At 57.0% G+C, this 25147-nt stretch overlaps 1 protein-coding gene and 1 long non-coding RNA gene across 6 annotated transcripts; one reads left to right on the top strand and one right to left on the bottom strand.

Moving 5' to 3' along the window:
* Positions 1-1686: 1686 nt before the first annotated feature.
* SLC39A13 (solute carrier family 39 member 13) lies at positions 1687-9674 on the bottom strand. Of its 5 annotated transcripts, none has more exons than XM_045485175.1 (10): positions 9489-9620; positions 7701-8009; positions 5657-5770; positions 5238-5377; positions 4735-4839; positions 4532-4621; positions 3738-3788; positions 3309-3441; positions 3031-3130; positions 1687-2906 (listed from the first exon to the last, which is right to left on the bottom strand). In XM_045485175.1, exons 2-10 carry the CDS (start codon positions 7999-8001, stop codon positions 2831-2833), a joined length of 1110 nt encoding a protein of 369 aa, XP_045341131.1. In that variant the 5' UTR covers positions 8002-8009; positions 9489-9620; the 3' UTR covers positions 1687-2830. The 5 variants fall into 5 exon arrangements, with proteins under 5 accessions (XP_045341131.1, XP_045341132.1, XP_045341133.1 ...); XM_045485176.1 differs by having other exon boundaries at positions 5238-5362; XM_045485177.1 differs by lacking the exon at positions 4735-4839 and having other exon boundaries at positions 9489-9674.
* Positions 9675-11049: 1375 nt separating this feature from the next.
* Positions 11050-23952, top strand: LOC123601660. Its single transcript, XR_006714229.1, has 3 exons — positions 11050-11321; positions 18998-19138; positions 21483-23952. It is a non-coding gene; the product is annotated as an uncharacterized LOC123601660 (long non-coding RNA).
* The last annotated feature ends 1195 nt before the right edge of the window (positions 23953-25147 follow it).

Here is a 25147-nt window from a genome sequence, read left to right as displayed (position 1 = left end):
TGGTTCTGGTGTGTTCTCCCCCAGTCCTCAGTTCTGCCGTCAGCCCCACTCCCCATCAGGCCCCTGTCCTGTTTCCTTTAGGATCTCGTTGGTCCTCTCCTGTTCACTCACCTTCCAGCTCCCCCACATCGTAGCTGGCCTGGTGTGGTTCGCTGAGGGCTTGTTCTGGGTCCCGTGCCGAACAGGTCTTGTGCATGGTTTGCTGCAGTTATCTTAGCATCCACCAATGGGATAGTCCCCTGTCATAGATGTGTTTAAGCACCTGGGCCAGGGTTGCTCTTAGGTGGTAGCATAGCTGGGATTGGAACCCAGGACAGCAAAGCCCTTCTTTCCGCTCTGCTCTTAGCAGTTTTGCTGGGCCCCAGAATGCCTTTATGAATAAGAGCCCCTCGGAACTCTTGTCAGCTCTTGCCCTCTTGCAAAAGCCCCTACCTGCACCTTTTCCCTGTACTCTCCCCTGGCAGGGGTTCGGGGAGGCCTACCACAGTGGGCTACTGACTGAGCTGGCCTATCTGAAGGGCTTGGCTTCCTGCTAGCTTCCTCACCCTGGCATCCCAAGGCTTCTACACTGCCTTCTAGAGTGCTGATGCTCCCAGTGGCAATCCCCTTGACTTCTACCTCCGGCCTGAGGTGCTCCCAGTACAGCCTCTGAGAGCTTCTGGTTTCTGTCCCATCCTGGTTTTGGCCACTTGGCTTCTGCACTCTCTGTCCCTTCTAGCCAGTCACGGCATTTACCCTGTGACACTGTAGTGAACCCACAGGCACCCCCTCCCACCCCACCTGCTTCTTCATCTATAAATGAGGCCCAGCTGCCTCTCTGGGCAGGCTGAGTGCCGTGATTGAGTGTGCACCTGCCACCTGCAGGTTGGAGCCCCAGTGCTGCCAAGGAGAGGATGGGGGCTGGTCATACAGCTCTGGATTCGCTTCCAGGCCTGGGCTCCCCAGGCCCTGGATGTGTCACAGCCAGGTGGGGCAGCTCTCTTTTTGCTGACAGAGCTACTGGGTCAGAGCCAGGCACTCCCGGCTGAGGTTGCCACGAATTTGGGCTTCCCAGCCCCCGTACTGGACTCCACGATGGCACAGGCACCACTGCTCTCAGCCAACGGGCTACTGGAGGTTGTCCTGCTTGGTGTGGAGAGGAGAGGGGACTCCGTTTCCCCTCTTCTGCTTTCTTGGGCTAGCACTGAGGAAGGAGCACCCCCCGGTGCCTGATGCTGTCCTTACATTCAGACATTCAGAGGAAGTGAGGATGTGTGGTTTAGAGTAAGGATCCCCTAGTTTTTCTTTTCTAATTTCATGGAAGCAAAGCTGGGGGTGACCGTGTGGATGGACCTCCCTTTAGTTAATATGCTCAAGGAACAGGCCAGGGAAAAGCCCCTAGCTCTGTAAAACGAGGACAACCACCCTTGGGGATGACATTGGCTACAATGGCTTACTGCCAGGCTTATAGTGTCAGGATGAAAAGCTAACGAGCCAGGGATAGCATGAGAGGCTATACCCTGTTCTAAGAAGCATTGCAGAGTAATAGTTCAGAGATGAACATGAAGCAGAAGAGCTGAAGGTGAGGGGAGAAGGGATAAGATGCTGAGCTGGGACCCACACAGCCACCAACCTGGCTGGAGCAAAGGACTCCTGGGAAAGCCCTGCTTGACCATGGACTCTGGTGTGCAGAGGAGAGACAACCAGTTTGTATATAATTATTTATTTGCATCTTATCTATAGAATAAGTATTTACAGATAGAAATGGAACCACAGCAAAACTGCTGTAAAACCATTCAGACCCTCTTGACGTCTGCTTCTCAGAACGTCCACGGTTGAGCAGCAGGGCTGAGCCCGGCTGTGGAGTGGGCCAGCTGAGTACCTGGGTGTCAGCCAAGGGAAATAGCTGGGGATTATGGCTTCAGCATTCTCCCAGAGCACATTCCTGAGTGCTGACAACGCGGAGCCCTCACCACCCCCAACTCCCCCTCAGCCTACGTGGGACAGGAAAAAGGGGCCTGGAGCCAGGGGGCAGCCGTGGCACACTCTTCCTGCCCCCAGGATCTCTGCCTGGATCCTGTGCTGGCGTGAGCATCCCTGAGCTGGCCTCAGAGGCCTCTCTGGCCCAGGGCTGCTCCCTGCCCCGCAGGCTGCTGTTTGGCAGCTGGAGGTGGCAAAAGCCGCCGGCGCTGCCAGGGAGCGTTCACTGGGGGGAACGGGAGCCGGCCTAGGGCTGGCAGCCACGAGGAAAAGGTCTTGGAAAGCATCTGCCAGGCTCCATCCTGGGCTGGGTAGGGCTGTCAGTGCTGAGTGGGGTGAGGGGCTACACAAGCACCTGCCTCTCCTTTCTTTGGCCTTAGAGCTGGCAAAGGAAGGGCCGGGACAATGGACACGGCAGAGAGAAGGTGCCCCAGCCTCAGCCCCTCGGCTGCCCAGGGCTTGGTGCCCGAGCAGAGGTCAGGGACCCCAAGGCCCCAGAAGGAGACAGCTTTGGGCCCCCCTTAGCTCCCCCTGCAGTCTTGTGGAGAGAGGCCTCCACCTGGGACCAGTGCTGCTCATCCTCACTGCTCACTGTGAGAAGTGCAGGGTGACAGGGTGGTCAGGAGAGAAGACCACGGCGTGGCTGGGGGCCGGCGCGGGCATCGGGCCCTGGGCCCAGCGCATGATCACAGTGTCGGTCTCACACATAACTGGTCACACGTGTGCACGTGTACACACACGCGCGCACGCACACACACACACCATCCTCTCATCTGGTCAGAGGTGTGCTCAGGCACTCGCCCTCTGCCTCACACACGGTCACAGAGTGAATCTGAGTCTCTTATTGCAGTGTGGGGGGCATCAGGGACCGTCAATCCACGAAAAGCGAGAACAGCACCATCACCACGATGCCTGTGCAGAGCAGCAGCACTTGCTGCAGGGAGCGCCTGTGGGGAGAGGGGGGGGGGTCAGGGGGGGGTGGCCACTGGCTGATGAAGGGGCGGAGCCCAGAAGCCCTTCCCCCTCGAGCTCCCATGAACCCTGTGAGTGGCGGTGGGCAGGGTCACTCACCACGGGTCATCTTCCTCCAAGAGGTCCGGCAGCACGTTCACCAGGGCGATATAGAGAAAGCCACCAGAGGTGAAGGGCAGGATCCAGGCCACGGTCTCCTCTGCAGTGGGTGAAGTCCCGACTGGCTAGGAGCCCAGGGGAGCCACGTGCACCGCACCCACTCCCACAGGGTAGACCGGGCAGATCCTGGCCTGCACACTGGGGCGGGGCAGCTGTGCCCTCTGGCTGGGGCCCCTCCACTGACCGCCACCTGCCACCCCCACCCACCATGCCCGTACCTACTCCCTTGGGGGACTGCGTACAGATGGCGAAGCAGGCGCCCAGCAGGCCCCCCAGTGCGGTCGAGAGCTGCAGCTTGGCTGCGCTCCATCGGTCAAAGCCGGCCCGGAGCAGGATGGCAAAGTCGCCCACCTGAGGGGAGGTCCAGATGATCACTCTGGGCCCCAGGGGTCAGGTACGGACATGCACACCGAGCCCCCTGCACCGGCCTTGCTGCTGGGCCCCCCGCCAAGCCCACATCCCCTAGGCTGGGACCCCAGTCCCCAGGAGGCTGGAGCACAGCTGAGATGGAAGCTGCAGCCTGGTGGGCTGAGAGCTCCAGGCCTCCGGAGCCCAGCCCCCAAGGCTGCTACTGCTGGGCTTCCTACCCCCACCCCCTCTGAAGCCCCACGTCCCCACTGCCGCCATGGAGACCCTCTGGCACACACCTCATGGGGGATCTCGTGCAGAAGGATGGCCATGGTGGTCAGGAGCCCAATCTGCAGGGAAGGAGTCTGTGGGGTTCTGGGCCCAGGGCCAGGCACCCACTCGTCCACTCATTCTACAAATATTTATTCTGCTGAGTGCTCTGGCCGGACACCATTTGGCTACTAGAAATACAGCAGTGAATACAACACACAAGGAACCTGCCTTCACAAAGCAGGAGGCAAGGACTGAATGAACACACAAAGAACTGCATGATTACAGTGATAAGTACTGCAGAAGAAGAGATGGACTGGGTGTCATAGACACAAGTGACAGGGGCCTAATTTAGATGAGGGGTCAGCAAAGGCCTCTGAGGAAGTGCATTTAAGTCGAAGCCTGAAGGATAAGGAGCCAGTGTTTCAAAGAGTGGGAGGAAGAACATTCCAGGCAGACGGGGTAGTGTGAGGTGGAGGCCATGAGCGGGGAAAGAGCTCGGCCAGTTCAAGAGTAGGCGGACCACTAATGTCAGAGCTCAGAGGACAGAGTGCAGAAGTGGGTGAGAAGCATCTAGAAGCAGGCAGGGCCCAAGCCTAGCAGCCTGGCAGAGGTATGTGATCCCAAAAAGGAGTGTTTGGCTTGGGACAGAAGGCGGCCTCATGCAGGAGCCCTTGGGGCTTAGATGGGGGTGTGGATGGTGGAGGGAGCAGGAAGGACAGAAGCTGGAAGCTTATTTTGGAGGTAGAACCACCTGGTCTACATAGGCACCATCATTCCCCCCAGAAATGCCTGGGTCCCCACTGTCGCAGTCGCCACTCACCTTCTTGCTCACAAGGAAGCTGGCAGCTACAGCCAGACCATGAGTGAAGTTGTCTATGGTGTTGGCCAGCAGGTTGAGATAGCCACTGACCTGCATGAGGGGAGAGGAAGCCAGGTTGACCTGGGTGGGCAGGGCTCAGCTGGCCCTGCCACTTGTGGGGAGGAACAGCTGCAGGGAGAGGGGACCCTGAGCGGGCCACTCACTTTGATGGTCCGGACCACGGCGCTCACGCCAGGCTCTGCAGCCGGCTGGGCCAGATAGCGGCCTCCATTGAGCGCGGCAGCAGCGGCAGGGTCTTTGCTGGGGGCCTAGGGCCAGGAGAAGGAGGGAGAGGTGACATTAGATGCTCCCCCACTTGGCCAGGGTAGACACAGGAAAGGAGCAAGAGATGGAGAAACAGAGGCAGGGAGACCCTTGCCCCTTTTGTCTAGCTAGACTTCTCTGCTGCTCAATAAGCCGCATGTACCCAGACCCAACTGATCCTGTGCCTCCCACACGGCTGCCGCCATCAGTCTATGAGAACAAGCCAGAGCAGGGCCAATGTCGTCACTCCCCAGATCTTCCCAGTTGGCCCAGCCTCCCAGAGCCCCCAGGGAATGGCCAAGAGACCCACTTTTCAGGGTTCAATTCAGAACCTGGGCCTGCAGGCCCTCAACCACCACAGAGTAGAGGCCAGCTTGTCCGGACCCTGGGATGTGGAGCTCACCTGGCTGGTCCCCTCCTTCTCCTTGCTGTCCAGGAACATCTTCTCCAATGCCAGAAAGGTCAGGAAGCCAGCAATGACCCACAGTCCCAGTTGCTGTTGCTGCTGCAGGCTCTGCCCCTCACCACCTGCAGGGGGCAGCACTGACAGGCCAGGCCAAGCCAGGGCCACAGAAGGGGGGCCATTTGGAATGGGATCTAGTCAGGGGCAGTGACAGGGGAAGGGGGACAGGAATGGCTGGTGGGAAAGCTGGGCCCCAGGGACTCCCACAGGGGCCAGGGTATCGGGGCCAGGGCACGTTCCCTGCCAGACGCCCAGAACCCCTCTCCCAGTCATTCTGGCAGAGCAGGTAGGGCCTAGGCCAACCTTAGGCATGGGCACCAGCTCCCTCTGCCCTCCTGCCCAACTGCAGCCTCACTCACCAGGGCTGGCACTGCATGTGTAGGCCCACGCCTCAGGCAGCAGGTGGAGAAACACATTGCCCAAAAGTCCCCCCAACGCAAAGCTGAGCAGCTGTTTCAGACGTCTGGCCCCAGCTACAAAAGAGATTCGGGGCCTGGGGCTGATCTACCAGAACCGCAGGCCCGACCTCTGCCCCACCCAGCTTACTGGGCGCTATGTTTTTCCAACCAGACTGCAAGCCTCCAGAAGGCTGGACTTGGCCTCCTGCCCTTCCTGGAGCACCGACCCCACCCCCCCACCCCCACCCCCAGGCCCAGCACTGGCTGGGTGCTCAACAGGAAATACATCACGACCTGCTGGATGACTGTGGAGCACTAACTAGTGCTTCACAGTTAGGAGACTGGGCTTGGGAGTCCAAAAGGTCCCAGCTCCCCAACCCACAAGCTGGTGACCTTGGGCAGGTAACTTCTGGGATTCGTTTTCCCATCTGTAAACTGGGGATAATTATATCTGATAGGGATCTTGGGGCAATTAAATTGCAATACATATAGCAAGTGCTCTCCGAGTGGGAATTTTTCTTTTCACAGCCACGGTCACTCTTGGAAAAGTGGCAGAGATTTGGGGACTTTTGCAGACTTGCAGCATCCAGAGTTGGAAGTGCCCTAAGAAGACTATGTCCAAACTCTTGGTTTGTAGAGAAACAGGCCCAGAGGGCAGAGGCAGCTTGGTGATCGGGTGGAATCCCAGGAAAAGCTGCCGCTTCCAGGCTGTGTGACCTCAGCCTTATCAAAGGACCCCTCCATGCCTGTGCTTCCCCATTTGTGAAATGGGGCTAATAATCCAAGTCCTCCCTATGCTGACTCACCGGGACACGGTAAGAGGGGCTGAGAGGATGCACGGGCACAGGCATGACAGCAGGGCCCCACATCGGCCCCATTCACAGCTGCGGCACCAGCCGTCAGCCTGGCGCAGGGCATAGATGTGCTCGTAACCATCTGCTGAATGAACAGCTCCTGAGCCTCGCAAGCGGCAGAAACCCCTGGAGCAGGCATTTCCAACAGATTCCAGGAGTCTGGTCCAGACCTAGCATGTTGCATTCCTGGGTGAGGCAGCAGGCACCTAGTTTTAGCAGCTACCCATCTAGTCTCTTTGGTTTTCATCACAACATGTCATTTGTGGACAGTACATGTATCTGGCACAAAAGGGCAGCTTCTGCCCATGCCGGTGCCCTGCCTCCCAGATCCCCTCCCCAGAGGCAGGCTGGCTACCTGGGTAAGGCTGACCCAGGGGCCCTTGGTAGGAGGGTCTTTTGCACTATGAGCAGAGACTGAAGGGCAAGGCACCGCATCCCTGTAGCCGGCACACGGCCTGTGAACACGCTGCCCTTTCCCCTGCACCAGGCAGCCTTCTAAGTGCTTTTACCAATATTAGCTCATTTCATCTTCACAGCAGTACCTATGAAGTACATACTAGGATTATGCCCATTCTTAAAAACTATTCTTCAAGTTTATTTATTTTGAGAGAGAGACAGAATGAGCAGAGGAGGGGCAGAGACAGAGGGAGGGAGAGAATCCCAAGCAGGCCCCACACTGTCAGCACAGAGCCCGATGCAGGCTTGAACCCATGATCCATGACATCATGACCTGAGCTGGAACCAAGAGTCGGATGCTTCACCGACTGAGCCACCCAGGTGCCCCGTATTATGCCCCTTTTTAAGGTTGGGAGCCTGAGCCTCAAGCAACTTGCCCGATGCCACCCAGCTGGAAAGTGGCTGAGCCAGGGGTTGAACCCAAGCAGCCTGGCACTCATATTTCCAACCAGTGTCTATACTGTTTCTTGGTGAACGTCTGCTGACTTTGATTCTTTCGGAACAAACAAAGGATGAACGAAGGAAAGAGCATGGCACACCCTGGTCTCACAGGACCAAAGTGAGAAGTTACATGTGTCCCCGCCCTCCACCTCAGACACACTGAAACCTGGGACGTGAGGCCCCACTCTACCAGGGAGAGCAGCGATGTTTTCCACGCTGCTGGCTGCCCTGGGCACCAGAGGAGGGTCACCTACCTTCTGAGCGCAGCATAGTCCCCATCTCCAGGGGAATCACGAGCAGTGGGAAGACCCCACTGAGCCCCACCATGAGTGAGCCCAGGAGGGAGCAGATCCAGGTGTCCAGCCTCTCTCCACTCAGCAGGGCCCCCCAGGATTCGCTTTCTTTGTTGTCTAGACGACAGGCCGCGGCAGGCCCCCGGCTCCTCAGGGCCTGCTGGGAACCCCCAGCCCCTCCCAGGAGCTCTAGGACAAGAGCAGTGAAGAAGAGGAGCCTCTGGCCCGCCATGCCCCAGCCAGGGCAGGGACATCCAGGCATGCCACGTGCTGAAAAACACAAAGGCCTCTTACGTGAGCTGCCACCCTTGGCCGCACACCTGCTTAGCAAACGTGGCATCTTAACCCTCCTCCCTACAAGCGGCCATGGCATCCACTCTCCTGCTTGCCTTGCCCAGGGCTTCTGATCCCAGTGATGGGTTCACAGAGTAAAGGGGCTCTACTCTTCTACACCCCACTCCCAAGGACCACACATTGTTTCCTTCTGAGCCAGCTGCAGACTGTGTGTCAGCACGTCTGCCTGGGGCTAAACTTTCCCTAATGACGGGGTGAGGCGCTGGCTGGGCTCCCTTCAGCCACCGGCAGGCCCAGCCCAGTCGGGTGTCTCTAGCTGCCAGGGGAGGCCCCGCGGCCAGGACATGCCCCACTGAGGACGCCCCAGGGGACTGAGGCTGGCACTGTCTAGCTTGATGGGCGACACTGGGAGGCGCAGGTGGGGAAAGCGAGCAGCTGAGCTAGGGCAGAACCGTCAAGAGCTTCTCCCTAGGCAATGAGCCCACTGTCCCCAGGGCACGGAGTCAGACAGGACGTAGGGCTGAAGAGAAAGATCCTTCAGTTAGGAACTGCCTCACAGCTGTGCAGGGCACACGCTTCGGAGACCTGCCGTAAACTTTGTGCTCTGCAGCTATGGCTTTTTGAGTGTAGGCAAAGTCCCTGCAGCACCTGAGCCTCAGTTTCCTCCTCTGTAGGATAACAGAACTGCCTCCCGCACAGGCTGCGAAGGCCTCAAGCTTGCTGATGCAGGTGAACTGTGCCCGGCAGGGAGGGGGCAGGGAGAGCCCTCCTTATATTGCAGGAGACATGGGGCACCGGGCAGCAGGAAGGTTCCCAGCCTCTGGATCACAGGATGTGGATGTGAGTCAACTAAGAGAGAAGTTCAATCTGGAAACTCAGGCATGAGGTTTAAATGCGGTCTGCCCTGCCTCATCTGGCCGTGACCTTGAGCTGGCGATGTCCCTGCCTCAGTTTCCTCATCCCCTGATGGCCGTGGGAGGCTGAAAAAGATGCCCGCGTCCAGGACCTCCACAGGCCCTTACGAGAGACTGAGGAAACCCGCTGGGCTCCACGGGGTCCAAAGGCAGGACTGGGCCGGGCCGGACTTGAGGCCAAGACAGGGCACGCAGAGGTGAGGGGACCACAGTCTGGGCAGAGGGGAAGCGGAGGACGGAGAGCCAGAGAGCAGAGGGAAAGGAGAAAGCAAGAGAAAGTCAGGAGTGAGAGAGCCAGAGAGACTGGGAGACGGACACGGAGGAGGAAAGCGAGGGAGCGATGGGCAGCGAGGGAGCGATGGGCAGCGACGTGCAGGGCGACAGGGGAGAAGAGAAGCCCTAGGAAGTTGAATTCCCGGGCTCTGCGCCAGAGGCCCGGGTCTGCCCGGGAGCGGCAGGGCCGGGGTCGGGGTGGGGTGGGGGGGATCGGCCGAGGCGTCCCGCCCGGGGCGCGGGCCCCGAGGGTCGGGCGGTCACTCACCGTGCGGCAGCGGCGGCGGCGGCGCTCCGGGCGGCCCCAGCCATCCAGCTGCGGCGCCGCGCCCCGCCCCGGGTCTGCCCCGCCCGGTCCGCCGCCCGGCCCCCAGCCCGGAGCCGCCCCCGGAGCGCGGCCACGTCACACGGGACCTGTCCGGAACCCGACGCGCGGCGCGCCGCAGGGTCGAGGGGAGCGGCGGTCGAGGCGCGCTTCCGTCTCGCGGCCGTGGGGGACCCGGGAGGCCCAGGCGCACTTCCGCCCGGGAGGATCGGGGGCGGAGGGGAGGGCCCGGCGGAAGTGGGAGCCCCAGGAGCGAGGCGCTCAGCCCCCGCTGGGCGGGGCGGAGAGGGCGGCCCCGCAGGGACCGCGAGCCGCTGGGTGGCTGGGCTTGCGGCTCCGGCCGCCGCTTCCTCTCTCGGGCTGCAGTGTCGCCCACGGCCGCACGAGGGCGCGCTCCGCTGCCAGCCCTCGCAGCCCGGAGCCCGGAGCCCGGAGCCCGGCCGGGGTCGGGGTGGGTGCCTGGCTTGGGCGCTCCTGCTGTGAGTCAAACCGGCCAGGCTCCTCCATGAACAAGGGAAAGGGGAAGTGCCCGCCGCAGGGAGGGGCCTAGCCTCGGGAACCTCAGAAGAGGGAATTTTATTCTTACTCATCGAATTATTTTTATGCTTTGGTTTTTCACTGGGAACCTCAGGCCTTTGTCTCCAGGGCTTGTAACCCTTTGGGGTCCAATGCGTGGTGGCTTGACACTGTTGCTTGGAACCCCAAACCTGGGGCAGCTCCCTTTTGTGCTTGCCTCACCTGGAGGAAGGTAGGCCTAACCTCAGACTAGGGCAGCAAACAATAAATAGCATTATTATATCTACAATTTACTGGACACTGTTGCGTGCCATTCACTCCATCTGCATTATCTCACTGAATCCTCATTCTGCCCCACTGAGGTGGGTACTGTTAGCCCCGGGGTCACGCAGTGGCACAGATGGCAGAGCCAGGTTTCCCCCTGGGTGTCCCTGAGCCCAGAGCATGTGACAGCACCTCTCACTTCCAGGGAGGTGGGAGTCTGGCTTGGAGGTTCCACATTGCATCTTTTGCTGGGAATCAGCCAAGACTGTATAATATTCAGGATGGGGCACGTGGATACCCATTTGGGCAGAGATTGCGACAGGGTAGGGGTCTTCAAACCTCTGACCCTCATTCGTCACCCATGCTGGTTCCCTTCAACTGTCCTGTGTTGCTCTCGCCTACTGGGGGCTCTGAGGGCACATGACTCACATACTGCAGCTGATGCCTGTTGACCACACTCCAATGTGTGCTTTTCTTGGACCTCCAGCTCCTTCCAGGCGGGATCAGCTTTCCTCTGAAAGCCCCGTGTCTGTCTCACCACACCAAGCCCATAGGCGAGTTCTGAAGTGGAAGCCCTGGGTTGGTTTTTTTGCGAAGGGAGGAAGCCGCTCAGGGATGCTGCTCTGGGATGTCAAAGATGCACCCGCCCCCCCGTATGCAAATCACTTAATCATATGCAAAGCACTTCACAATATACAAATGATTTCACAATAAGACAGTCAAGTTAGCATTCCTGCCTCTGGGGGCTGAGGGCTGCTGGCCCCCAGCAAGAGGGTAAGGCAAGACCCAGCCAGAAACGTCACCTGGCTGCCTTCTCACTGTCCTTTCCTCTCACCTAGCCTGGAATTTCCACCATCAAACTCCCTAATGGAGTAAAGAAGCACACTGGGGGGCTCTAGAAGAGGACCATGAGCAGAGGGGACCAGGTGAAAAGACGGTGTGTGGACTGATGTGTGCTGTTAAAAGCAATGAATTAGATCTGCCAGGGGCTTCCAGGTGAGAAAAGAAAGATGCAGAAATATTTATTTAATATGATCTGCTCTTTTAAAATAATGACAAAAGGAACCCTGTCTAAATATATGTGATTATAGGCATCAGTATATAGAAGACTATGTATAATTGTGAATAATAAAAAATATAGAAGATCAAACATTGAGTGATAACATGGATTCCATGGATGGGTGGGGAGGAAAAATATAAAAGCAAAATTTAAAAGCACGTCAAAACATGAATATGATCACATTTATGCAATTATGTACAAATGTATATACATGTGTACATAAAATCTCAACTTATTTATTGATTTATTTGATGACCTCATAGCTTTATGGTTAAGACAGCCAGATTCTTGTACCAGACTTCCTGGAGCAAATTACTTGACATCCTATGCCTCAGTTTCCTCATCTGTAAAGTGGATTTCTGTGTCAGATTGTTGTCAGGAGTAAATGAGGGAATACACACAGAGCATTTAGAACTATGCCTGGCATACGACAAGTTCTCTTTAAGGCTTAGGTATTATAATTATTTACATGTGTGGATATATGGGTATAAAGAAAATGTTATAGCAATGAACAGATAACTTAAAGACACAAGGTGGGGACCATCTCCTTGCTGAGCACAGATGACGGATGAGTGTTTTCCAACACATTTATCAATCGGTTTGGAGGCCACAGCGACCTCCTGAGTCGTGGCCCTGGGCAGAAAAATTTTAGCAGGGTGGATGGGCCTAGACAGTGCTCGGATCTGTGTGGCTGGGAGGCCTCTGAGGGGGGGGCTGCAGATCCGTTTTTCCGACCTCACTGGGTCTGACTTTAACACATCGTTCCTGGCTTTGGTATCTTTAGTGGGGGCCCTTTTCAACAACAAGGTCTCAGCCCTCTATTTCTAGAAGGGAGGACTGCCTCTGGGCCTGGGCCTGCTGACAAGGTGGGGGCTGCAAGACCATCAAGGTCTGGCATTGTCAATGTTCTGACAACCTCCCCTCCTCTGGCTGCACAGGGCTAGACACTCTAGGGTGGGGGTTGATGCACATTTTTTTTTTTTTTTTTTTGCTTCCAGAGGCCTTCTCCTTTTCAGGGCTTTCTTTGGGTCCACAGGCTGGCAGCAACCTCTTGTAGAGAGGCTTCTGAGGCTCAGGGTGGTGAGCTCCTTGCCCGTGAGTACAGCTGTGAAATGAGGCCTGTTACTCTTACAGCGGCTTCAGGCTCAGCCTCTCCCAACTGAATCTGCCCCTAAGGAACCCCTGACCTTAACCCTCTCTCAAGTCACCCTTCTTAGAGCAGCCTCAGCCCCCTAGTGAGTTTCTGGGGTGCTTTACCCCCCAGATCCTGAGCTCTGGCCAGACGAGGCACTAGCAGCTTCATAGCACAACCCTTCCTGGGCAGCCAAGCCTCACTTCTTTCTGTCTGGTCTCTCTGCCTTTATAACCCCCTTTGTAATCGCCATCCCACCCCCTGGCAGGCCTGGCATATTTCTCCCCTTCTGCCATTTCTGTTGATTGAAATTCAGCCCTTTTACAAGCCTTCCCTGAAGCCTTCTGGATCTGTCCAGGCTGAAGGCCCTCAGTGTTGTGTGTCTTAGGGGTTTTTTTTAGCCCTGTCCCCTGCATGCACAGGCCTTTCCCCCCATTCCATATGGGCTTCTGGAAAGAAAGACAACCTCTTGCCTATACCCTGAATAAAAGTCAGTCCAAATGGCTTTAATGTCTCCCTTTCCCCTTCAGGAGCACAAATGCAGATACTTCTGCATTATGCACAGCCATCTGGGCCTTTGCAGGCCCTCCTTTACTTAATTTATGTGTTTATTGATATATTTGTTTACTTGTCACTCCGGCCCCCATCCCATCTCCCTGTCTCCTTCTTGGGGGAAGCTGAATTTTGTGATGATCAGGTTTTCAAGATCTTTCCTTTTCAAGTTTTTTTTTTTTTTTTTAATGTTTGTTTATTTATTTTGAAAGAAATTGTGCACTTGCAAGCAAGCAGGGAAGGGGCAGAGAGTAAATCCCAAGCAGGCTCCACACTCAATGCAGAGCCCCACAGAGGGCTCCATCTCAGACCATGAGCTCCTGACCTGAGCTGAAATCAAGAGGCAGACGCTTAACTGACTGAGCCACCCAGGTGCCTCTCTCTCTCTCTCTCTCTCTCTTTTTTTAAGCTTTTATTTTTAAGTAATCTCTACACGCAACGTGGGGCTCAAACTCACAACCCGAGATCACGAGTCACATGCTCCACCGACTGAGCCAGCCAGGCGGCCCTTGGCTCTTTTTAAAGCTAAGGAAAATAAAAGTTGTTCTAAAGTTTTCTTTTACATCGTTCAGTGATTCTTACAATTGTTTTCATATAGGCCCTGCATAACTATTAATAAGTTTACTTTAAGATATGTTGCATTTTTTTCAGATATTTTGAATAGGATATTTCCCATTACATTCTGAACGATTCAATGATAGCTGACAGGAAGGCAAATTGTTTTTATGTATTCCTTTGATACCTGGTAAACCAACTATATATTTTTTATAGGTTCTCATAATTTCTCAGTATTACTCTTCAGTCTTTTGTCATCTCCTAATAACAAAAGTATTAGAAGGAAGGAGCCAACATTGCTATTTGTAGAGATATGGTTTGCCTTGGTTTTGAACTTCACAGGAAGGGTATTTGTTTTCTGGGACTGGCTTTTGCACTCAACAGTATGGTGCTAAGATGCATTTATGCCATTATGTGAAACTGGTTCATTTGCTTGCTTAACTGCTGAACTGCCTTATCGTTGTGTGGATGTATCCACTGTAATTTATTTACCCGCTCTCCTTAGTGTTCACTTGGGTTACTCCCAGAGTTTTGCTATTAAGAACAGTGTATCTTTGAACGTTCCCGCCCAGGTCTCTTGGAGCACAAGCCAAGGTCTCTCTTGATTTTATGCCTGGGGGGTGGGGATCTGCTGCGTCTCCGCATTATAAGATAAGGCCAGATTGTCTTCTCCAGTGGTTACACAGAGTTGCTGGCTAGCGATGCACGGGAGATTGTGCGGCTCCACCTCTTCTCCAACACTGGGTGCTGTCAGGCTTAATTTTTGCCCTTCCAGTGCTGTAAAATAGCATCCCACCGTGGTCGTCGCTGTTGTTCCTTCACTACCAATGAACTTGAACATCTCTTAAGATGTTCACTTGAACACATGTGCTTCCTCTTCTTTAAAATGCCTTTTCACGTCGCTTATCAATTTTTCTGCCGGATATTTTGTGTTTTTCCCCCCTATGGATTTGCAAGAGTTCTTTATGTATTTTTGATGCTTAACCTTTGCCAGTTGCACGTGGCGGGCGTCTGCTCCCGTTTGCGGCTTACTTTTCACTTTCTCTAAGGTGTCTCCACTTCTCTCTTCCCTCCCACATCTGTGCCAGGGACGCCCATGGGCGTTGCTAGTGTGTGCGTGTGCACTTGTGCGTGTGTGTTGGGGGCGGGGGGCGGGCTCGTGTCCCTCCGAACCCGGTGCAGACCGACCCCGCCTCTCCTCCAGCTTTCCGGCCTTTAGGGGACCCCGCTCCTCTTCCCTCGCAGCCTCTCTCCCAGCTTTGCCCAGGGGACCCCCGCTCGGCCTGGCGCGGCGGGCTGGAGGCAGGAGGCGCCCCCGCCCCCCCGGGGTTATTGATCACTTCCGGCGCCTCATCTGGGGGCCGGGCCCCTCTCCGCTCGGCCGGGCAGCGCCCTGCTAGCTCGGCGCTCCCTGGGGGCGGGCGCCGGGGGAGGGGCCCTCGGGCCGGCCCTCCGGAGGCGGGGGCGGGGGCCCGGGCTGCGGCGGGGGCTGGGGTGGGGGGCGGAAGCTGCCCGAGCAGATAAGCGCCGAGGTCGGTCCTGCGGTGAGACAGTGCGGGACGCCGCCGCCTCCCCACTGCCTCCGCTGCGCCGTCCCCGCACCCTCTGTCCCCTACTCCCTCCAACCCTGGCTCGGCATCCTGGGCGGAGCCCCCCGGGGCCCGTGGGGGAGAGGCTCTGGCCTGCACCTTCTGTTCCTGGCCTGCACCTTCTGTTCCCGGCCTCAGTTATCTCAACTGGAAAACGGGGGTAGGAGGCTCCATTTACTCCGCGAAGCTGTTGGAGATGCAACAAATGCAGGCTGGTGAAAACCCTCTGCAGATCTGAGCCTTTTGTAAAGGATGGGGACCCTGATCCCTTCTCCTTGCCCCTGCTGTACCCGCCTGTCTCCCGGCTTCAATCTCGTTGCAGAGATGGGAAAGTGGGGGTCTCGCTTGCCTCAGAGCCAGGGAGCCAGAGGAGGATGGAACACTTTCCACTGTCCTCAGCGTGGGGACAGAGCTAGGTTGTGTGGAGCCTGATGCTTTTACAATTTGAGGTCCTCGTTAAGAAAAAGACTACAAAATCACAAATATAAATTTGCAGAGGCCTCTGCCAGGGCCTTGGAAGGTGCTTAAACCAGAGAGAAGCTCAAGTCTGGTTTCTCTGTTTCCTTGCCTTGCCGGGAGGGCCCCTACAGGAACTTATAACACCCCTCTGCAAGAGACAGACACCTACCTGATTGCAGGGTAGGATGGCCGCAAACAATATGCCTGGGGAACTGCCTGGAGGAGTCCCTGCTGCAGCTGGCCCCAACCCCTTGCGTGCCCAGGAAGCCATCCACAAGCCCAACCCAAGAAGCAAGGGCAGTCAGGCATTTGGGGACTGCACCACAGCTGGGCAGGGCCATCCAGTCATGGTTCAACTCGCCACTCAGGGCCCCTGACCCTGCGGGTTGGTGGTGGCAGAGAACAGTTCCTAGGAGAAAGGAAGAGGAACCTCTCTGAGGCAGTATAAATGCACCTGACTTGCAGTTACACAGGACTGGGGTTCAAGCCCCTGCAGGGCTGTGTGATCTTAGGAAGACTCCTCCGCCTCAGATTTCTCATCTGTAAAATGGGAGTAATAATAGCACCGACCTGTCAGAACTGTTATGGGGCTTAAATGAGACCATGCATGAAGAGGGGCTGAGCTCTTGGCTTTTAGAAAGAAACTTCCCTTCTGTGAACTCTCCAGGCCAGGAGAGGCATTTTTCTCTCCATTTTAGGGTTAACTCACTTAGCCAGGGGACGGTCTCTGTTGCTCTACAACAAGGTCTGGCACCAATGTTTTGGTTCTCACTAGCAGGGAACACGGCTCCCTTGAGGCTTTCTCCCTAGGGAGTTAAGTGCACTGCTGGGTGTGAATTCCCAGGGCAGGGAGCCAAGGAGAGCCCTTGATTCAGCAGACTGCTCACCTTTCTGTTTTTATAACCTCTTTGCTCTCGTGGGCACTTGAGGCCGGAATGTGTCCAACTCTGACATCTTACAACCGAGACCAGGAGAAGCAAGAGACTGTGGTGATGGGGACAGGGCAGGGGAGCCGGGAATGGGCCAGGACCATGGGCCTGGGCAGCGGTGACACCCCAAAAGACCTGCTGCTTTGCCTCATGGTTTGCATAGGATTTCCACTGGGTTGGAGGACAGAACCAAGTTCTCACCTCAGAGCTGTTGCTTTTTGGCCAGCTGACCTTCCTCCCCTCTGAGCCTCAGTTGCCTCATATTTGAAATGGGGATAAGAATACCTGTGAGGATTCTGACCTGTTATGTATGTAAAGCGCCTAGTGAATGCCACCAGTTGTTACAAAAGTGGATGGGGCACCTGGGTGGCTCAGTGGGTTAAGCAACGGACTTTGGCTCCGGTCATGATCTCACAGTTCGTGAGTTCGAGCCCCGCAACGGGCTCCCCACTGGCAGTGCAGGGCCTGCTCAGGATTCTCACGTTTGCTACCCCTCCCCTGCTCGTACTTTCTCTTTCTCTCAAAATAAATAACTAAATTTAAAAAACAACAGTTGTAGCTGTCTGAGGATGAAAGTGAGGTGTTATGCGAGGGCAGGAGGTGTGAACAGAAATGGGGAGTCCTGTCAGAGCAGGAGTTTGGGCCTTCAAAGTCTCATCTCACAGAGGGAGCCCCTTGGGGTAGGGCTGGGAACCTCAGCGCTAACACTCTCCCAGATCAGGACAGGTCAGAGCGAGGCCAAGGGCCCTGGGGGGTAGGGGTGCAGAGGAGAGCAGGGAATAGAAGTTCTCACCCCACCTCAGGCAGGTGAAAGGGAAAGGAGGGAGGAAATAGGTGCTTCTGGGAGGAGATGAGAGTGTCAGAGGCCACTGTGTGATGCAGGCCCCACGATCACCCTGTGATCTCCTTTGTCTTTCTTTGCAAATTTTCTAGGTAGGCATTTTCCAAGTGGGGAAACTGAGGGTGGGAGTTACGGTCACACCCTGCATGCTCTTGGATCTGTCTGGCTCGGCAGCCTGGACTCCCAACAGTCACTGCCAATTTCTTATCTTATCTGCCTGACGAGGTCGTGAATGAAGCAGCGTGATCTTAGAGGCTCAGAAGGATCCTGGGCCCTGCCAGGCTCTTCTGTTAGCCTTGAGCTCCAGGCTGGTAGCTGTCCAGGAGACATCGTGTGCAGACTCAGGGCTGGGGCTGAGGAGAACTTGCTCGCAGTGAGAGAGAGACCCCTGGAGTCAGGGAGTGAGCACACTGTCTCAGGAGGGCTTCAAGTGGAGGCAGGCTGAGTCTCCACAATGCACCCCAATGCCACTGGAGGAGGGTCTGCTTGGTATCTGGGTGCATGGCTCATAGAGGCCCCAAAACTAGCAAAATGTTTCTGAAATTCCTTATTTTATCTTAAAAATTCATACAGATTTGCATCTTCCTTTTTTTAAAAATTTGTTTATTTATTTTGAGAGAGAGAGAGAGAGAGAGCAAGCAGAGGAGGGGTGCAGAGAGGGAGAGAGAGAGAAAGAGAGAGAATCCGAAGCAGGCTCTGCACAGTCAGCCCAAAGCCCCAAGCGGGACTCAATGTCACAAACCATGAGATCAGGACCTGAGCCCAAATCAAGAGGCAGATGCTTAACTGACTTGGCCACCCAGGCGCCCCTCATTCTCCTTTTTTAATATGTGAGCTTTCCCCCTGCCTGAAAAAAATGTTTCCCCTCCCAGTATCTCTGTTGAGTGGACACTTCAGGAAGACATGATGGGGGGAGGGGACAAACAGTGGCGCCCAGGCCCCTGGGCCCCTTGGTCTGGTTTGAGAGAGTGCAGGAATTGAGTGGAATTGAGTTGAAGTCAAGGCCCTGCCTGCTCTCACAACACAGGGCTCTCCCCACCTCTGTTCCCTACTCCTGCCTCTTGCCTTGGCCCTCCAGTCCCCTCTCACAGACATTTGTCCTGCTGAGCCCGACTGTCCACCAGGAATTCCCAGAATGCCTCTCCTCCCTCCCTTCACCTCTTTCATTTCTTCATCCTGTCCAGAGGGGCACTACCCATCTTCAGCCCTCTCTGCTGGGCAGCCTGACCATACACTCTCCAAGCCAGCACCCCCGCCACCTCCCCCCCGCCCCATGGAGTTCTGAGTCCATGAGGAGGAAACTGAAGCCCCACCTAGAGGTGCCTGGATCCAGGGTGCACAGCAAGAAAGGTTGTTGGGCATCCAGGAGATCTCTGGGCAGGTGGGGCCCCGAGGCCTGAGAGCAAGCACCAGATCTGGGTCCTGGCCAGGGAGGCAGAAGGGAGGAGGGAAGACCGTGGGGGTGCTGGGGGCTGCTGCCTGGCAGGTCCCTGTGCCCAGGGTAGGGAAGTTTCTTATTTCTCCTGCTCTGACTTCCCCCTTTGATTTATTATAGCCATGAAATGCTCTGCTCTCTTCTCTTTTCCTTGCCGTCCCCGGGGCTGGAGGAGCACAGGCCTCCCCAGGCACCGGGCCTCAGCTTTGCTGCACTCCCATCTCCTTCCAAGGGTTGAGGCCGGGTGGCCAGAAATGGGAGGTGAGTCGGGGCAGGCAGGGCGGGATGAGGAGGGGCGCTAGTCTCCTGAGGGTAGCCTGGGCAGGACCCCAGGGGCCAGCAAAGTCTCGGTTGGGAAGGGCTGGGGCTGGGCAGAGGGCGTGGCAGGCGTGGACTGGACAGCAGATGGCTCCCTGAGGTCGTGGGGGCAGTGGGATCTAGGCCAACTGGGTCAGCGAGGCTTGGGCATCAGGCCCTGTCAGGGTCTGAGGGACAGGCACAGAGTCCTCCAGTGCCACCCCCCGAGTCAGAGAAATGGCTTCCCTGTGACCCCTGACCCCATATTCTGATTTAATGATGGCCAAAGCAGGCCTAGCCTAGGCCAGTCTGGGATTAGGCTCTAGAATCCAGAGTCAGGCATGAGGCCTGAACCCTAGGGGACCCTGGGCTCCTCAAGGCCACGGCTGGACATTCACCCCGTGGCCTGGCCCAGGCAAGTCAGGGCTGGAGTCTGTCTGTCCGGTTCTTCGGCAGTCCTGGCGGCTGGAGCGTTTCTGCCCGCCACTGTGTGGTGCCTGTGGTAATGGGGCTGTTGGCGTTTTGCAATGGGCCGGGGGTGGGGAGGCTGCGCACACATGCTTCCTGTGGTGACTGGGCGCTTCCTGTTTTCTCAGGCCCGGACTTGCTACTGCCGATGTGGAAACAGGGGCAGCTGCAGCCCGGGCGGCTCTGGGCTGGGCACCCCAACCCTGCCCAGAGGGGCCTGAGTAGGCCTGCCAGGCCAGGCCTCACACCTGGGCAGTGGATGGCCTGAGGTACCCCCACACCAACCCATCCTTCCCATACCCAACAGCTTTTGCCAAGTGTGAGGGGCCAGGTGGGGCCATCGCTCAAGGCCAAGCTGGGGCCCAGGAGGTCAGAGGTCCAGGGATGGGAGCTCCAGTCCAGGAGTCAGGGCGCGTAGTTTTGGTCTCAGCTCTGTTCTTTGCTCACTGAGTGCCTTTGGCCATCCCTGACCCCCTGCAGGCGTCGGCTTCCTCTTTTGTGTAGTGATTGTGGCCCCCATGATCTAAAATCTCTCGCCCATTTCTGCTCCAATTCTGACATCCCCCTTGAATTTCATATTTCAAGAGCCTCTGCTTTGGGGACAGGTAGGCACGGAGGCTGGGACCCTCAGAGCAGGGCTTGGCATAGGCCTTGGAGAGACTAGGGGGAAGGAAAGGGCATGCCAGGCCGGGGGCCAGACTGGAACAAGGCTTGGAGGTGGGAAGGCCAGGACCAAGTCTGGGAGATGAGGTGTTGATGGGACAGAGGGTCGTAGGTGACAAGATTGATCCAGAAGGATTCAAAAGTGGGAGAAAGATTTTAGGAGCCGCTTTATTCCCACAGACCTTAGGAAGGGGTCTGACACCTCTCCAGAAGTGGTCTTTTGGAGGGTGGGGGCAGGGCCAGTGCTTCCTGTCTAAGAAGGAGATGGGTACCCGTGTGGTGGGACACGGGAGCCTCAGGAGGGAGCCACATCTTTCCCCCTCTGTCAGGTGTCTGGAGTGCCACCATCAGGGCCAGGCCTCAGGAGTTGGCATTGCCCTCTTCCCGAACGCATCTTGTTTTGTTTTTAAGCACTGCTATTGCAAGAATGGGAGGGGAGATGACTTTGCTTCTTGGTGACTTTGCTGACAGTGCTTGACCTCTGCAGGAAGAGTTTCCAGGAAGGCCAAGGCATGAGCCCCCTGGGAACCGACCAGTCCACTGAGTTCAGACACCCTCTTGGTCTAGGAGGTTCTGAGGTGCCCACCTCACAAGTACAAGCCCTAAATCTCAAGGTCTGTGCAACACAGACAGCACAAGCACTGGTTCCAGCCAAAGAGGCCTTGGGGATCCCAAGACCCCGAGGCCCAGACTGAGGGACCATCGGGCTGGCCTGGCCCCCACTATCCTGTCCCGGCACCAAGTGCTGAGTTGGCGGTTCAGCAGCTGCCTCTGCCCACGGAGGCCCAGTTATAAATAAGCTCAGTGTGGCCAAGTCATCAAGTTCTGCCCCAGCTGCATTACCTCAGTGACCACAGGTTGGGGCTGCCCAGTGCTGGGCCCACCGAAACCTGCCCACCCAGAGAAAGGCCGGGCCAGCTTCCATGCCTCCTGGGGTCCTCAAATGCAGGCTTTGAATAGCTGCAGCTACTCAGGCCCGGGCCTCCCTGGACACAGGCCACAGAAGGGGCAGGGCCCATCCCGCCTGCACGGAGCCGGCAGCTATTTACAAACCGAAACCGGGAGAAGTGAAGTGGCTGCGGCCAAGTGGCTCCAGGCCCCCCAGCCCCCACTCCCACTCCATCCCCAGCAGCCCATCCCCCTCTCCCCATGGCTTCCTCTTTCCTTCTCCACACAGCTCCCCAGCCTCCCGCTGCCCGGCCAGCTCTGTCTGGACAACCTGCAGGCACCTCACGGTGACGCCCAACCCCACTGTCACAGGCCGACGGGTCCCTTCTCCTCTGCACCCCCAGGACCCCATCGGTCTGGACTCCTTGGAACAGCCCCTCCTACCCGGGCCCGGCCGCCCACCCTGGGCAGGCCCAAGGCACATTCCCACACTTCTCAGTTCCCCTTCGTGCTTGGAAAAGCTCCAACGCCAATGGCTGCCACCATGCTGCCCATCCCTCCTGAGGGTGGTTTCTCTGGGCGTCCCGCATCTTCACAGGAGCCAAGGAATCTGGGGTGCTACGGTGGAACTTGGGGCACCCGGGGACTTTGGAGGGCATGTTTCTGGACAGGAGGACCCAGCCACTGCTCTCCTTGGGTTGGTGTGGGGGACAGGCCCTCGTGCGGTGCAGAGGGACACTGGGCCTGAGGCCGCGGCACACCCGGCTTAGGAAGTGGCAGGCTGGATGGCCTTGCAGCAGGAGACCACTCCGAGGAGAGACAACAGGCCACATAAGTGACACTCATTACTAATAACAGACCAACTCCCTCACATTGGTGCAGAGGTTTCCAGTTGACATCAGTCAGATCTTTCCATCCCCAGAACGAGCCTATCCCAAGACCACCATCATAAAGTGGAAACCGAGGCTCAGAGGGGAAACCACGTGTACAAGGCCCCATAGCTAGAGAGCCTCTGGATGGGATTCAAGGTTTCTTAACATCCTATTCCCTCTTCTCCCTGACTGCCTTTGGTTCCATCTTGTACCCCAGTCTCCCTACTGGCAGGACTGAAGTCTCCTAGCACTGTGACAAGAGCGAAAGCAGGGCTGGTCTGATGCTTGAGAGAGAAGCAGGCTTTGGACGGCATAGTTGTCAGATGGCCACCCCTGGCCAGGTGTCAGTGCCCAGTGCCCCCGCCTCCCACCAAGTCCCAGCTGAGCAGAAGCCCTGGCCTGAGCCCTGCTCTGCCATAGCCAGCTGCTGGTTGAGTTTCTCCTAACCTCTCTGAGCCTCAGAGCCCCTTCCTGTGAAATTGGCTTTTCACAAACACCAAGCACCTACTTGGTGCCAGCTCTATGCTGGGTGCAAGCTGCCTCTGAAGCTACAACATGACCCTGGCCACAGTCCTGGGTAGAAGGCAGATGAGTTACAAAATTCTGAGAGCTCCCAGATGGAAATTGAGGCCTTGGGACACAGATAGGGAGTGATGGTGCTCCCAGGGTGCAGAGGGGTATCACTTGGGATGGGCCCAAAGGACAGGAAAGAGTTCTCCAGAAAAAGGATGGGGGACAGACTCTCATGCTGAGTCACACTCCTGTGCTTTGTAGTTCCCACGGCCTGAGTGCCCTTCCTTCCTCTGGGCCTGGTGAACTCCTACCCATCCGTCAGGGCCCATGGGCACACTGGAGAATGACCAGGCCTGCCCTGGCCTGGTGGCTCCTTACCTCCTTTCTCCCACCCAGAGCCTAAGCAGAGCCTGAGGCCAGGAGTCTTTGGTCACAACACCCTCGCCAGCCCCACCCGGGCAGGCGTCTGCTCCCGGGTTCCAGCCCCCGCCGTCCCCTGCTCCGAAAAGCACCATTTCCCTTTTCTGGGTGACCACACGCCATGCACAGGGAATTTCCATCGCAGCCTGCGGAGCCTCTGATTCACTCAGGCCCCTCATGCAGTTAACTCCTTCCAGGCCCCGCGCCTTTAGCTCCGCACGCTGGGTGGTACCCCACCCCCACCCAGGGCCCCTGGGTGGCCTCAAACTGGCCTTGGGCCACAGCTCGGAAGTCGAAGTTTCTCCCTAGCCCTACGCCTCAGGATCCTCCTGTCATATGCACAGAGACCTCTTCCCAAGGACTCACGGCATACACACTGGGCAGCCTTGGGCCCAGAGCACAGGCTTTGGGGTAAAACAAGCCTGGGTCCAGTGCTGAGTCTGGCTCTTTCAGTCCTGTGACCCGGAAAAGTGTCCGCTCTGAGCCCCATTTCTCATCTGTGAAATGGAGATCATCCCTGTCCCATAGCCTCGCTGTAAGGATCCAATGTGCTGGGCCCATGAGGACGGTTGTATAATTATTACCTTTCCTTTTTCTTTTCAAAGGGCCCCTCTCATCCAATCTCAGGGTCCCTGCTCCAGTCCTGGGCCCCTTTTCTGTCTGGCTTTCCCCTCCTGAGAGCTGACTGCTCACACAGGGAGGGTGAGAGAGAAGTGCCAGGGGGGCAGAGGAGGGAGGGGGGCTATTGTCATGGGGCTCTCCTCCAGCAGCTTCCTGGCTCCCCGCATTTCTCTTTTCCCAAGGAAGCTGTGAAGAGGACCTCTGCTGAGATCTTGAGCCCGCAGGGACAGGGTGAGCCTTCCTCCCTGTGGAAGAACGCCGGGTGTGCACACTCCCCCCCCCCCCCCCCCCGCACACGAACATCATACATGCTGTTTTGTGGAATTCTCACAACCTCGTGAGGTGCAGCCTGTTATTGCCCCCATTTTAAAGGTGGGGACACGTAGGCCCTAAGAAGGGACTTGCCCTCAGCTACACAGCGACTAAAGGGCAGGGACAGGATTCAAATCACGGTCTCCAGAGCCACACTCCTAAACCTTCACAGGTCCCAGTAAGCGTGTGTGGAGGCCAGTGAGGGAAACGGGCACTAAATGAACCCCTCCTGTATATTAGGTAAAGACCGACAAATTATCCTTTCAGTCCTTTGAACGATTCTGGGAGGCGAGTCTCGCTGACCCCTCTGTGGAATCGAGTTGTCTGAGCTTCCCGAAGGGGAAGGAACTTGCTCAGAGGCCACACAGCCAATCGTGGGGAAGGATCCAGGGGTACCTAGGGAGAGAAGGATGGTGGAGGGGCTGCATGGAGAAGGGGCCTACACCTGGAGGAGAAGCCATCCTCTCTTCAGAGAGCAAACGGGGTTGGGGGGGGGGTGGTGCTGGGAGGTGCTGCCGTGGTGAGCAGAAGGAAGTCACTGTGGGTGGCGGTGGGTTTGAGGTGCCGGAGACTGAGTGATGTGGCCGGGAGGTGAGCTCCCAGGCTGCAGGCCTGGTCAGCGAGAGTCAGGGGTGAGGAGGGATGGCCGAGATTTGGGCCTTAGAGGAGGTTGGGCTACTCGATGCTTCTTGGTTGCTGGGGCTGGGGAGCTGGAGGCAGGGGTTGGTGCAGAGCAAGAGGAGAGATTCGGGGGGGCTGGGGAGAGATGGAGGTAAGGGGGAAGGATGTGTCCGGAGGGCAGCCTAGAGGAGGAGAGCCCACAAAAGACAGAGGCCTTAGGGTGTGGAAGGGGTGGGCCTGTGAGCAAGGCCTGGGAGATTGAGAAAGAGGTTCTGGGAATGTTGAGTAGTGTCTTCTGGTTGGAGGTGGGGGTGGGGCTGGTCCACATGGATGGGAGAGGGTGCAAAGGTGGGCTGGACCCTGGGCGTTGGGGGCTCCAGCATAGGCGACAGAGCTGGACTGCACCCTGTGGACAGGCAAGAACCAAGGAGGATTTTTAGGCAGAGAAATATCCATGGGAGAGACTTGAGGAAAGGACAGCAGCCCCAGGACCACTGCAGTCACCTCCCACCCACTCACCAGCTGTGTGTCCTTGGGTACACCCCCCGCCCCCCACCAGAGCCTCGAGCCTCTTTTCCCATGCCTGCCTCATAGG

The sequence above is a fragment of the Leopardus geoffroyi genome, chromosome D1 (assembly GCF_018350155.1).
Source record: "Leopardus geoffroyi isolate Oge1 chromosome D1, O.geoffroyi_Oge1_pat1.0, whole genome shotgun sequence".
Taxonomy (NCBI): Eukaryota; Metazoa; Chordata; class Mammalia; order Carnivora; family Felidae; genus Leopardus; species Leopardus geoffroyi.
Note: the sequence above shows the minus strand (reverse complement) of the source record. Positions and strands in the feature narration are given on the sequence as shown.